Source organism: Eutrigla gurnardus, assembly GCF_963514095.1.
Source record: "Eutrigla gurnardus genome assembly, chromosome: 3".
In the NCBI taxonomy this organism is placed as follows: Eukaryota; Metazoa; Chordata; class Actinopteri; order Perciformes; family Triglidae; genus Eutrigla; species Eutrigla gurnardus.
The window spans coordinates 12757577-12769538 of NC_139917.1; the positions used below are offsets into that span (position 1 = coordinate 12757577).

The following is an 11962-nucleotide window of genomic DNA, read 5'->3' on the forward strand; positions in this document are numbered from 1 at the left end:
CTGAATGGATCAACAGACACAACGACTCCAGCAAGCCAACCGACATCCCCCCTACGCCGTCCTACTGGAAACACAATAAAACCTGAGTATTACATCCCAAAATCTGAGCATTAGAACACCTGTCTGTCCTCTGAAGGCCAAACTCTGCCCAGGCATCTCAGTCAGGTCTCCAATAAACACCTTCCTTCTCCATCTGTTAGGATTTCTTAGGTTTTATTGTCCTGTTTATGCTGGATCGCCAGTGAACACTTACTAATCACACACGACGGGTAAAGAAGAGCGAGTCCATACCTGTGGTTTTCTAACTGTGCTTCAAGGAGGCTCGAGGATCCCGGAGGGATTTCCAGCTGATCCCCTGAAAAATGTGGAACACTTTCAATTTCACTTTATCGCTGGAGCCAATAAAAACTGTTGATGATGGCATTTCACCCTCCTCTGTTATCTTCTAACAGTCAGTGTGGCTCTGCAGAATTGTTTGCTTGCATGATTTCACATTTTTGTGTCTGAGCTGACCTGAAAACTCATGCAATCAATTGGAATTCATCAATTGGACCGTACAAATTGGACATCTTTTTCACAGTTTTCCCTGTTATTATTGCCAAATTACAACTTTTTTTTACCAGAGACAAAATATTGGAAATCAGTTGGAAATGACCGATAAGATTTATGAAGTTAAATACATTTTTGGGGCTTGAATGCAGGGTCAGAAGACACAATAGCTCCTTCTGAGCATCAACAGCCACAGGTAGTATCATGATAAATACATTTAAAAAATATTTGGAAATGCTCCAAGTGTCAAGCAGCTCTGACTGAAAGGACAGACAGTGATTTTTTTGTTTGTTTTGGCTGCTTCCATCCCGTTCTAAGCTGCCGACTGAGCTCTGAGAGACGCAAGCCGCTGTGGAGTGAAGATAAGGCTCCACCTGCCAGCCAAGCATCACTGTTTGTGTTTGTGTGTTTGAGCGTGTGTGTTTGTCTGAGACGGAGTGTGTGTGTGTGTGTGTGTGTGTGTGTTGGTCTGCCGAGATAAGAGGCTCTCAGGAACCCAACAGAAAAATCTGAACTACACTAAATACCCAACGGAGATCAAGTCAAACGTGACACAGGGAAAATACATATTTTTCCGGAATGGCCTAAATGAAAAAGATAAACAGAAAGGTAATTTCCTCGACAGCAGCAACAGAAACACCTATCGGTAACGGTGGTAACGGTTATTAAAGGAGAGGCAGCAGGCCTCAGGTCTGTAGAAGCACATTCCTGCAACTTTAAAAATGTCCTCATTAGAAGCAATTGAAGTCAGCCATGATTAGACCATCTCATAATTATATATTATAATTATGTGATAGAATGTCATAATTATGAGAAACGTATAAGAAATGTTCTCATAATTATTCATTAGCATTAGATATGTTTATGTTGTTATAATTATGATTTATTATCAATTTTCATATAGTTATTGTAGTTATAAGAAATGTATGAGAAAGCTTCTCATTATGAATTTGTATTATAGTTAAGACTTGAATGTTGATTTTATTATCAGTTATTATAATTATGATAACATGTACTAAAAATGTAATACTTATAATAATTATGAATTTGTATTAGATATGTATTATATATTAAGACATGTCATATTATTATTTTTAATTATGATTTATGATACAATACAAAGAAAATACAAAGACACTGACTTTTGTGAGAAATGTACAAAATTGAGATAATTCCTAATAATTCATAATCCTTGATTAGTGGGACTAATCAAGGATTCCCTTTTATCGTATTATGAGATAATGAGGAACAATTATGAGAAACTTTCTGATGATTACGATTTAAAATGACAATGTCTGCAAATGTATGACAACTTGCATCCCTAATCGTGAAAAACCTCAATATAACTCGGTCATAACTATTATATTATTTTAGTCACAATTATGCAATTATGGTTAATCATTCTGAGAAAAACACATAAAGGTGGAACTGGGCTTCTGTTTACGAGTAAAGGAGTGTTATATTAAGGGGACTTTTCCTCCTAATTTTACATCAGAAAGCATGTTTACAGTCTGCTATAAATGACAAACACATTCTGTCTGCAGATATACAAACATGACTGTTTTCTATCCATCATCCACACCACAACAGTTGTACTTACATTCTGCTGATAGAAACTCTCTCCATCGCTCACTCTTTCTGAGAAGCCCACAGGAAGTGTAATAGGAAGTGAAGTTTTTGTACATGCAGCTGGCTGCGTTGACGCCTGCCTCGGCAAGTATTTTGAGTAATATTATTTCCAAAGGAGTGGGTGTGAATGAGCGTGTTCGTTTCAAACTCAAGAAAAAGGAACCAGATACCAAGAGCCACATGTCATGCCTTCAGCGGGGTGAGGAAGCGTGTGTGTGAGCTTATGGTGCAACCATGACAAGAGTAGCACTGACTAAACTCCTCATCCTCGTGATCCTCGCCTTCATCATCTGCCTTCCAGAATTCTTCACATTGTACAGCGGTGGGTCGTCCAAACAACTTTTTTATCCTCTCTCTCTCTCTGTGTGTGTGTGTGTGTGTGTGTGTGTGTTGTTTTTACAAATACTTCACAACCTTAAGAAGCATTAAAAAGTTGTGATTAAAGTGTTTGGTTTGGCTCAGTCTTTCTAGAAGTTTGGTCAAACTTTGTATCAAAAGTTTTAAAAGAAGTACATTTTGTTAAGTCTGTTTGTTCTCCGTCTTCCTCTTTTTGTTAACTCTGTTTCAACCTCTGTCCTTTTCTCGTTCTGAGCTGTAGAGCCCGCCTGATTTATCAGTCAGTCACTTTTATCATCCGACATCAGCCTATCATAGATATATCGGTAACGGCACATACACTGGTCGATATGCGCAGATATTAAACATGTTTTTTCAAAGAATCTAACAGTACGTGTTGCTAGAATGAGAACGATGTCAATACAAGGTTTGGCCAGCAGAGACAATATATATATATATATATATATATATACATACACACACATACACACACATACACACACACATATACAGTTTATAAACATGAATATTGGCTGATATTGTATTTTTTTTACTTCAGAATATCGGCATCGACCCCATAAATCCCAATTGACCGGGCTCTACTAAACTAGCATTACCGCCTCACGGTTGTTTGTCTCCACCAAACTTCACATCCATGTCGGTCCAAAATCACTTCCTATTTTTATCCTATCAGACATTTGTGTGAAATTAGCATCATTAGCATATGAATTATTGAGTCATGGCCAGATATGTGTCACAGTGATCTTGACCTTTGACCTCCAAAACTGAATCAGTTCATCCAAGTCCACATGGATGTTTGTGCCAAATTTGGTGAAATTCCGTCCAGTTGTTCCTGAGATCCTGCTCTCAGGAGAACGGACCAGACAGAAGATCTGAAAACACACCGCCTCTGGCCACGCAACACTGACTGACAGCTTCTTTAAAAATGCTTCTGTATTGTGTTGCCTTAAAAAGCTTGTTTTCTTTCTGAGAGCAGCTTGCTTTAGGCTCTGTACTCGCACATGTGTTTGCCTTCATTGCTTTTGCTTTTTGTGTGTTGCTCTGCTGTCTGTCTGTGTCAGATAGAAACTGGAGGCTTTAGATTTAGAGATCTCGCTCTGCTTTCTGACTTGAGAGCACTTTGCATTTATCCCCAATCCAATCCTGCTCCCGCCCAGAAACAGAACTGAATTGTCTGCTGTTTGCTCTCTTTCTCCTATCAGTGTCCAAAGTGAACTTCCTCTGTCTGCCCTACCGCCCCTGTGAGCTAGAGGATCGGGGGAAGAAGAGCTCTCCTCACGGAAAGGTTGGGGTTGATGAAATCAGGCGAAAGATTGTGTGTGACCCCCCACCAACTCCAGGAGGTGTGAAGTGGGAGCAGGACTGCACACTGGAGAGTCAAAGCAACATGACAGATCCTGAGTCAGACTCCAGGAGAGGCGGCGAAGACACAGAAAAGAGCTGGTTCATGTGCAAAACAGATATGGACATGGAGGAATTACATAGCAACATGTCATCTTCAGGTACTACTCGTTGTTAGCCGTGTGGTTATAAAGCCTTTTTGCAGTTGCTTAACATTGATGACATATGTTAAGTGTGCACATGCAGTTTGGCATCGGAAGTGCGGTGGAGTGCAATAACTTGTCAAGCTCTGCAAGAGCTTTAACCACCAACCTAAACAAATGGACGTTCCTGATCTGTGTGCCATTAGCGAGTGAGTAGAATGCATTAGCAAGTGGCCTGATATTCAGCAGTCAGATATTTTCATGTACTTGGGGAGGAATCACAGTGTAACGTTACACCAGCGAGAAATTACGAGCATTCAAGTCACTAGATGATGCATCTAAGTTACGTGTACGGAACTTCCAAAACCATGACATGGACTCAGAGAGCGGGCGTTGGGTGCGTTATGGGTCACATTGTCAGCTGTAACCCCCATATGACAGCAGTGCAGAGCGGCGTCCGTAAGCTAGCCAGTAGGGCACGTTCATAAGCAGCAACATGCACTAAAAGTACATGCAGACCAGCAAATGGAGGCTGAGATAACAACACATACAGAGGGAGTGAGGCTTCATTCACTGCTTAGGTAGATATTACACCTCTATATCTTTACATGGTTGACAGTTTTCTGAAATATTTATGCTCTGAATGTTGAATCCAGCTCCTTTAATGAGTAACCATGGTGACTGAGCCAAATGCCTCCGCTTGCTCATAGTGATTGCAGCTGCTAGTAAAAGCCTTCAATACATTTTAAACACATACTTTATTATCTACGCCAATCATTTACATACGTTACTATGAGCAACCACAGCCAGAAGTCACCAGTTGACAGGGTCACTCGTTAAACTGAAACACCTTATTGATATTTCAGTTGTTTAGTTTGATTCAAGGCATCTGTAATCTGATGATCACAGTTCTGAATCTGGGCCTTTATTATGTGGAGTAAGATGTTGGACACAAAGCAACATCTGTTCATTTATTTAATACATGTATATCATGAATAGTTTAGAAGGCTGCTAAATCTCATTTTCAGGTTGCAGCTACAGGTTATGCACATAACTGTCACTGAAGAGTGTATGATTGTGCTTTGTCTGCTAACAAGAGGTGATGAGACATGCAGTTATTTCCAAGTGTTTAAGATAAAGCAAATAAGATTCCATAAGTAGGTTTGATTTAGGGAAGTTCATTTCGATTTTTTTCTCTTAATGGTAGCTGACCCTCGTTGTCGATTTATTAACCGTTAACGACAACGGCAGCATGTGCCTTTCATGCAGGGGGGCTGTGGTTAAAGTGCTGAACAAGCCACAATTATAACCGGATGACAAACGGGTTAAATCCACCATTTACCACCAGCTGCAACGTATGCGCAAAACAGGTAACTGCCCCTGAAAGAGTGTTAGCATCAACGGCGTTGTCGTGGACACGTGCAGCCACTTTCCCAGGAAGTCTCCACCACATCGTAAGATTCATCGTAAGGTCGAGAGATAGCTAAAGATGAGTATGAAGCTAGCAGTAACGTTATAGCCGTGAACTGTATCAGAGCAGCATAAAGTTTGTCGGCGAATAAATGCTTCAACTCTTCAAGACCCAAAGCCGAATTCCCGTGTCTTTCTACATGCTGATAAAGTGACGGGGGTTAAAATCCGAAGTCAGCAACAACTCCGCTTCATACGCACTTAAGGTGGCTGACCGTTAAGTTGGACCAGCTAAAAAAATGTTCACTTTTATTTTAACCCTCATTGTCGGATAATTCGATCATGTATTTGAATTTGTTAAAATGAAGCTAATCCATAGAGCAATGACAGCAAAATATTAAGTACAGTACAGTAAACTAAGTAATATACCTGCTTAACAACAGCTTGTTAGCGTGCTGGCGGTAGCATCTAGCTCAGTAAGTACAGTACACTGAGCCTTGAGCAAGACGGCTAACTTGCCCGCTAAGGATGCCCTTGCTAGTTCTGTAAGCTTTGAATCTTCATCTAATTGGCAGTTTCCTTCAGTGCCTGGCAGTAATTCATCGTCTATCTGTTCACAGCTCTAAAGATACATTTAGAGGTGTCAGTGGCGCTTCAACTCAGTGATGCGGAGACCCTGAATCTCACCTTGTACGGTGGCAGTAATCACAGCTCCTTAAACCTCCACCCACCTGAGGAGGAGGAGGAGGAGGAGGATGAAGGACAGAGAAAGGCATTTTACTGCTGTCTCCCCAACCTGCCCACTTCAGACTCGCCCAATCAAAGTCGCTGTCTCCTTTGGCTTGCCAATCAAACAGTTTTGACTGCAACATCAGAGGAAAAGCTGCCATGGAAACGCACACAGAAAGGTTGGTGTCGGGATGAGAGCGCTCCTCGTTGGCTGTGTGGTCAGCATGGCTTTATTCTTCTAAGATTGAAGAGGAGAGGAGAGGAGAGAAATTGCCCAATCAGTTTTCATTTCAGTTTAAATGGATTCAAACTCCTCTTGCCTCTCAGTCCAGTGAAGTCAGTATTTTTTTTCAATAGAGCAAATTCCTGCAATTCATCTTCTCTTGACTTCAATCTCAGCTCTGTGAATTAGTTTAGCTTCCTCTCTCGGTACTGTAGGATCCCAGAGTCACAGTACATCTTAATCTACTGTATCTACAAGGTTGTATTGATTCTTGCTTGCTCTCTTCCTATTCCTCTCTCCAGCACTCCCCCAAGCTTAAAGCTTCGACCAAGTCATATTTTCCAGTGTGTGTTGAAAGCTGGAATCCATCTCACTTTATTTTTTCCATTCAACTTTTCCGTGCTCTCCCTTGCTTTTTCCTTTCTGCCTGCTGTATCTTCTGCTATTATTTCTTCACTTTTGTCTCATTTCTGTCTCGGGCATGGAATCATTTCCTGTTTATTTTTCTACTGTCTGTTGTCTCTTGCTCACCAGTTACATCTGTCAAAAAAATCTCTCTCTCTCTCTGCAAATCTATATGTGGATAGATATGAATGGCTGAAAAGGAGTTTTGCTCCAAGAGCTGGAAAGACAGAAAAGTCAGTTATCAGTAATCAGTTACAATGCAACAGGACTCTTCTTACATTTGACTTTGGCTACACACAAGGATAAGCGTTAACTGTGCCTAATTATATATTCCCCGGTATTTACAAAAACTGCAAGTGAGTGGTGACATAATTTGGTTACCGCTCTGGCCATTCCATTTATTGCGCAAATGGGTTTTGCTGCACATTACTAGACGTAAATTTCTGGTGGACCTGAACTGGTTATCCTCGCCTGTGCCCAGTTGTACGCTACCTTCTCCTTGGTTTGCCGCTTTATGTGCTTTTTTGCGCTTTTTGTCGTTGCAAGCTCCAGGTTAGATACATGCGGGCCCGTTTATTGCTCTTTTAGAGGCGCTTTAATTACGCTGGAGGGCGGAGTATTCGCTGAATGCTGATGGCTGTCAGGTTTGATAAATACATAAAATGAGGAAGCACAACGTACGCTGTGTGTGCAATAACAAATGCAGCGCAAACTGCACCAGTCTTAGTAAATCTACCTCTCAGACCATAATCTCATGTTTACAATGTTTACTGAGGCAAGTGTGAGAAGTGGTATCTCCAAAAAAATGGTGTATCCATTTGCTCCCCTTTCGAAACAATGCTGCCAGACAGCAGAGAGACCCCCCCTCCCCCCTAACTTTACCCAAATAACTGCCTCCTCATCACCACGGTCATCTCTTCTCTTTCTCCTTTTAATCAGCCAGTCTTTTAAACTCATCTGAAAATTCAAACATGTGATTTGACAAACAAGCTATTAGTTGTTGACCCATATCCACTGGGTGACCGTTAACATATACTGCGGCTAGCTAGCTTACAATTATTCTTCCAATAATTCATTCTTAACTGTTCTTTTTTAAGGCCCGCCTTTTTAAGGCCCGCCTTACTAAGAAACAATGGGTCCATGTGGAACACCTACTATCTTATCAAGATGGATCTTCCAAATGTTGTTTATTTCACAGATATGTGTTTCCTTGCGTATTCCTATCAAATGATTGCGTTTGCTGTAACGTGACGTGAAGTTGGAGGACTGTTTTCCCTTCAGTGAATGATAATCCTGATCAGCATTGCTTGCTTCATTGTTGACATCTACCCAGTGCTTGTTGTTAGAATCTTTGTGCTGACATTATCACCTAAGCACAAGTTTCTCGTTTATATGCTTTACTCACAGGTGTGTGAATTGACCTGGATATGAAGCGATATATAGTGCAAAATAATATTAGTTTTATATTATATATATATTTATATTATATATAATATTGAAGACGGAGCGTACCACCGCTACACGGTGCATATAGGGGAAACACTGTAGTCTCTGTTAAATCCCTCATCTCTGTCTCTAGATGAGTGGCGCTGCATGTTCAGGGTGCTCTGGCTGGTTCTGCTGTGTGTGGTGATACTGACTGTAGTCACAACTGCACTAGGACGGATCTACTGGAGGAGATGCTCATGCAGTAAGACACACACACACACACACACACACACACACACACACACACACACACACACACACACACACACACACACACACACACACACACACACAGGGTTTGTTTGTTCTTCGTTGACACGAAAATATGTCTTATTTCTGTCAGAAAAGCCCAACGTGCATCCTGTTGGTTACGACGTCAACGGCCGGCAGTTGTACGGTGAATAAATGTTTGTTTTCTCTTCAATGCCACATTTTACTGAATGTCCCTTTCGATGGGTGTGTGCCGACACCATATAAACCCACACTTCTCTTGAATTAACTTATGTTATATTCAATTCAAAATACTTTTTGATTTTGTCCCACAAGATCCAATTTCAGGCCATCAAGTTTTCAAACACAAATACATAAAAACACAAATGGGTAGAATTAAATAAATATAACTGGGGTCAGGTCCCTAACAGTGTTCTTATGAGTTGGTCGTTTTTTTTACAATTTTACATTTACATTTTTTCAGGTGAGGTCAGTAAACCTCTTTTTTAAAATGTGTAATAATTAATATGCCCGACATATTGTATGTTTATTATGATCTGTCAACTAGATGGTGAGATGCACACACAGAACCTCAGTCCTAAAGGTAAACAATTGTGGTAAATTACACAGCAATGCTCCAAAACTATAAAAAGGGGCTGCATCCTTATTATTGGCATGGTTTTAAATGTAATACATTTGCTAATGTACTGTAATGTACTGTTATTGTCCTACAGGGATGATCCCTCACTCTAATGGATCCCGACATCGCTCAGGTACGTTACTAAATGTATTGAAACACAGACTGGATGAAAATCATTTGATTAATGCGTTGTTTCAGTCCTTTGATCATTTATGTTTGAATGGACAGGACTGTCACCCATTCAGGAAGTTGACATTCAAGGTAGGAACTCGTAAACGCACACCAACACAAATTCAGAGAACTATGTGACATTGTGTGGTAATCGTCTTCAAATGCCTTTTTACAGACGACATAGAAACTCTGTTGGACGGAAATGTTGACCACTGCTATACAGGTAAACATGCAAACTGAAAGAGGATACTTTTAGTGTGTATTAATGGGTTCCTCAATTTATTTCTAGTGAGGTAATAACTCAGCGTATACTCTGTTACGTGTATTTAAAACTTTACTCAAATTAAGTGCTAAACATTCAATACCAAAGGTGCTCATTTGGTGTAAAGGGTTTGCAAAACAAGTAACGTTTTGTACGCGGAGAACAAAATGCTGTACAATGGTTCGACCAGAATGAAGACTGAGAGGACGATGCCTCTGACAAAGAATAGAAGAAATCGCCCGTCATCACAGAATATCAGATGAACATTCTATTGTAGGCTGACACGTTTAAACACCTTCAATCCCACCACTGAAGAGCCTGGAGACAGCCAATAGAAATATGGCTACCTAAAAATATTCTCAGCCCAAATGCTGTCGTGGTCCAATAATGATCTTGGTGGTCACCTGTGTTTTTGTAGACTAGAACACAATTCTAAAAATCTGAGGATATTTTGGGATAAAATGGTTACCATAGGATTTGACTAAACATAAGTATAACATAAAAGTAAAAGAAATTGGTGTCTGAATTATACTCTTTTTGTCTGAAAGAGTCATTATTGAAGGAAGGAAGAAAAATCAATATCAACAGGTGATTTCAACTTAGTTTACATTATTGATTTATAGTATAAATATTGATGCATCAAAGATGGGGAACATTATGCACTGTTGAGTGGAACTAGAAGTACTAGAATATTCAAGTAAAAGGAGTGTTTAATGAAATTTGACTCAAAGTAAAAAGTAGGTCAGTTAAAATGTTAAAATGTACCCTCAGAAAACTGCGTTCTATTTTTTTAAAGGGGAAGAAGAAACAATAATGATATACAGTATATGCTACTGTTACACTAAACACCACCATTACCATTATTAAAATAAATGACATTATATGTAATATAAAGAGTGGAACAACATCCGACCTCAGAGCCCTCCTTCGCTTTCTAATGACATAATTATACAATGGCCTTCTTCTGTACAACAATAAATAAAAAGGCCAATGAACGCCTCTGCGGGTGCAACAAGCATTAAGCCACATGAACGAGCCTGAGACTTACAGCTGAATAGAATCTCACCAAAGCAGACAACACAGATGTGTAAAACAGTATAAACTGCACCGTTTTTACACACCATGTAGCTACATGCACACACGGCTAGTTGCAGGCAAAACTGCATGCTCGTTGTTTTACTCACCAAGTTCACTCTCAGTGCCTCAAATAAGCTGCCCCCCCCCCCCCCCCCCCCCCCCCTCTGCTGCTCCTGAACAAAGTGTTAAGCTGAAGAACTATAAGAACAAACCCCCAGCTGTGAGCAGGGTCACACCTCACTGGAGGTAAACGCCCCTCAGTGTGGATGCAGTTATCACCTGGAGGATCCCGTTAGCATATAGCATGTTAGCTAGACACAGCCTGCACCTGTTGATGATGCAACAACCCAGGTGTGTTTGATTTGGGTGACTGGGCATGCTTGCCGGGTGGTGCTAAGCAGTGAGCAGATTAACCTTTTCTTTTCTTTTTTTTTCAACTATGCAGAGGTGCAATTCTCACATGATGTCATCCTTCATTTGATTGCTTATTTTTGTACAGTTTATGAACTACATAAATTATTTTAAATGAAATGATTGTCCCTAAAACTGAGTTTAAATGTAGTGCAGAGTAGAAGGAGCCTCTAAAGTAGCAGATAATGAAACAAGTCGCTACAGGCTAATTACTATACAGACGATGCTATCTGGACCTCGATTTACTGTAAAGTAAACCTTAATCAGCAGCTGAATATATATAATGTACATCAAAAGTACTTCATGCAGAGCCTGAAGGCCACACTGCCCTGACTCTTTCACTGTCATCCAACGCCAGCCTGTTTAATGTATTTTTTTTTTTATCTTGGCTCATCTTTAGCAAATCTTCACCATCGCATCCATCCCTCCACCTCCTCCCTCGCAGAGGAGCAGTCCTGTTGACAGAGGAGCAGTCCTGTTGACAGAGGAGCAGTCCTGCTGACGGAGGAGCAGTTCTGTTGACGGAGGAGCAGTTCTGTTGACAGAGGAGCAGTCCTGCTGACGGAGGAGCAGTTCTGTTGACGGAGGAGCAGCCAGAGGAGCAGTCCTGCTGACGGAGGAGCAGCCAGAGGAGCAGTCCTGCTGACGGAGGAGCAGCCAGAGGAGCAGTCCTGCTGACGGAGGAGCAGTTCTGTTGACGGAGGAGCAGCCAGAGGAGCAGTCCTGCTGACGGAGGAGCAGCCAGAGGAGCAGTCCTGCTGACGGAGGAGCAGTTCTGTTGACGGAGGAGCAGTTCTGTTGACAGAGGAGCAGTCCTGCTGACGGAGGAGCAGCCAGAGGAGCAGTCCTGCTGACGGAGGAGCAGTTCTGTTGACGGAGGAGCAGTTCTGTTGACAGAAGAGCAGCCAGAAGAGCAG

The 11962-nt window shown here is 41.2% G+C and overlaps 2 protein-coding genes across 3 annotated transcripts in view; one reads left to right on the forward strand and one right to left on the reverse strand.

Moving 5' to 3' along the window:
- klhl5 (kelch-like family member 5) overlaps positions 1–2163 on the reverse strand; it is a 55750-nt gene extending 53587 nt beyond the window's left edge. Inside the window, exon 1 of the mRNA XM_084005024.1 lies at positions 2150–2163. The gene's annotated coding sequence lies outside the window, so the exon portion shown is untranslated. The remainder of the gene's footprint in view (positions 1–2149) is intronic.
- A 65-nt stretch (positions 2164–2228) lies between these two features.
- Positions 2229–11800, forward strand: LOC311010511 (uncharacterized protein). 2 transcript variants are annotated; one of them, XM_084005029.1, is made up of 10 exons: positions 2229–2500; positions 3738–4037; positions 6050–6337; positions 8366–8476; positions 8618–8671; positions 9053–9088; positions 9219–9257; positions 9353–9385; positions 9471–9518; positions 11446–11800. In XM_084005029.1, exons 1-10 carry the CDS (start codon positions 2413–2415, stop codon positions 11505–11507), a joined length of 1059 nt encoding a protein of 352 aa, XP_083861155.1. In that variant the 5' UTR covers positions 2229–2412; the 3' UTR covers positions 11508–11800. The 2 variants fall into 2 exon arrangements, with proteins under 2 accessions (XP_083861155.1, XP_083861156.1); XM_084005030.1 differs by lacking the exon at positions 6050–6337.
- Positions 11801–11962: the final 162 nt, after the last annotated feature.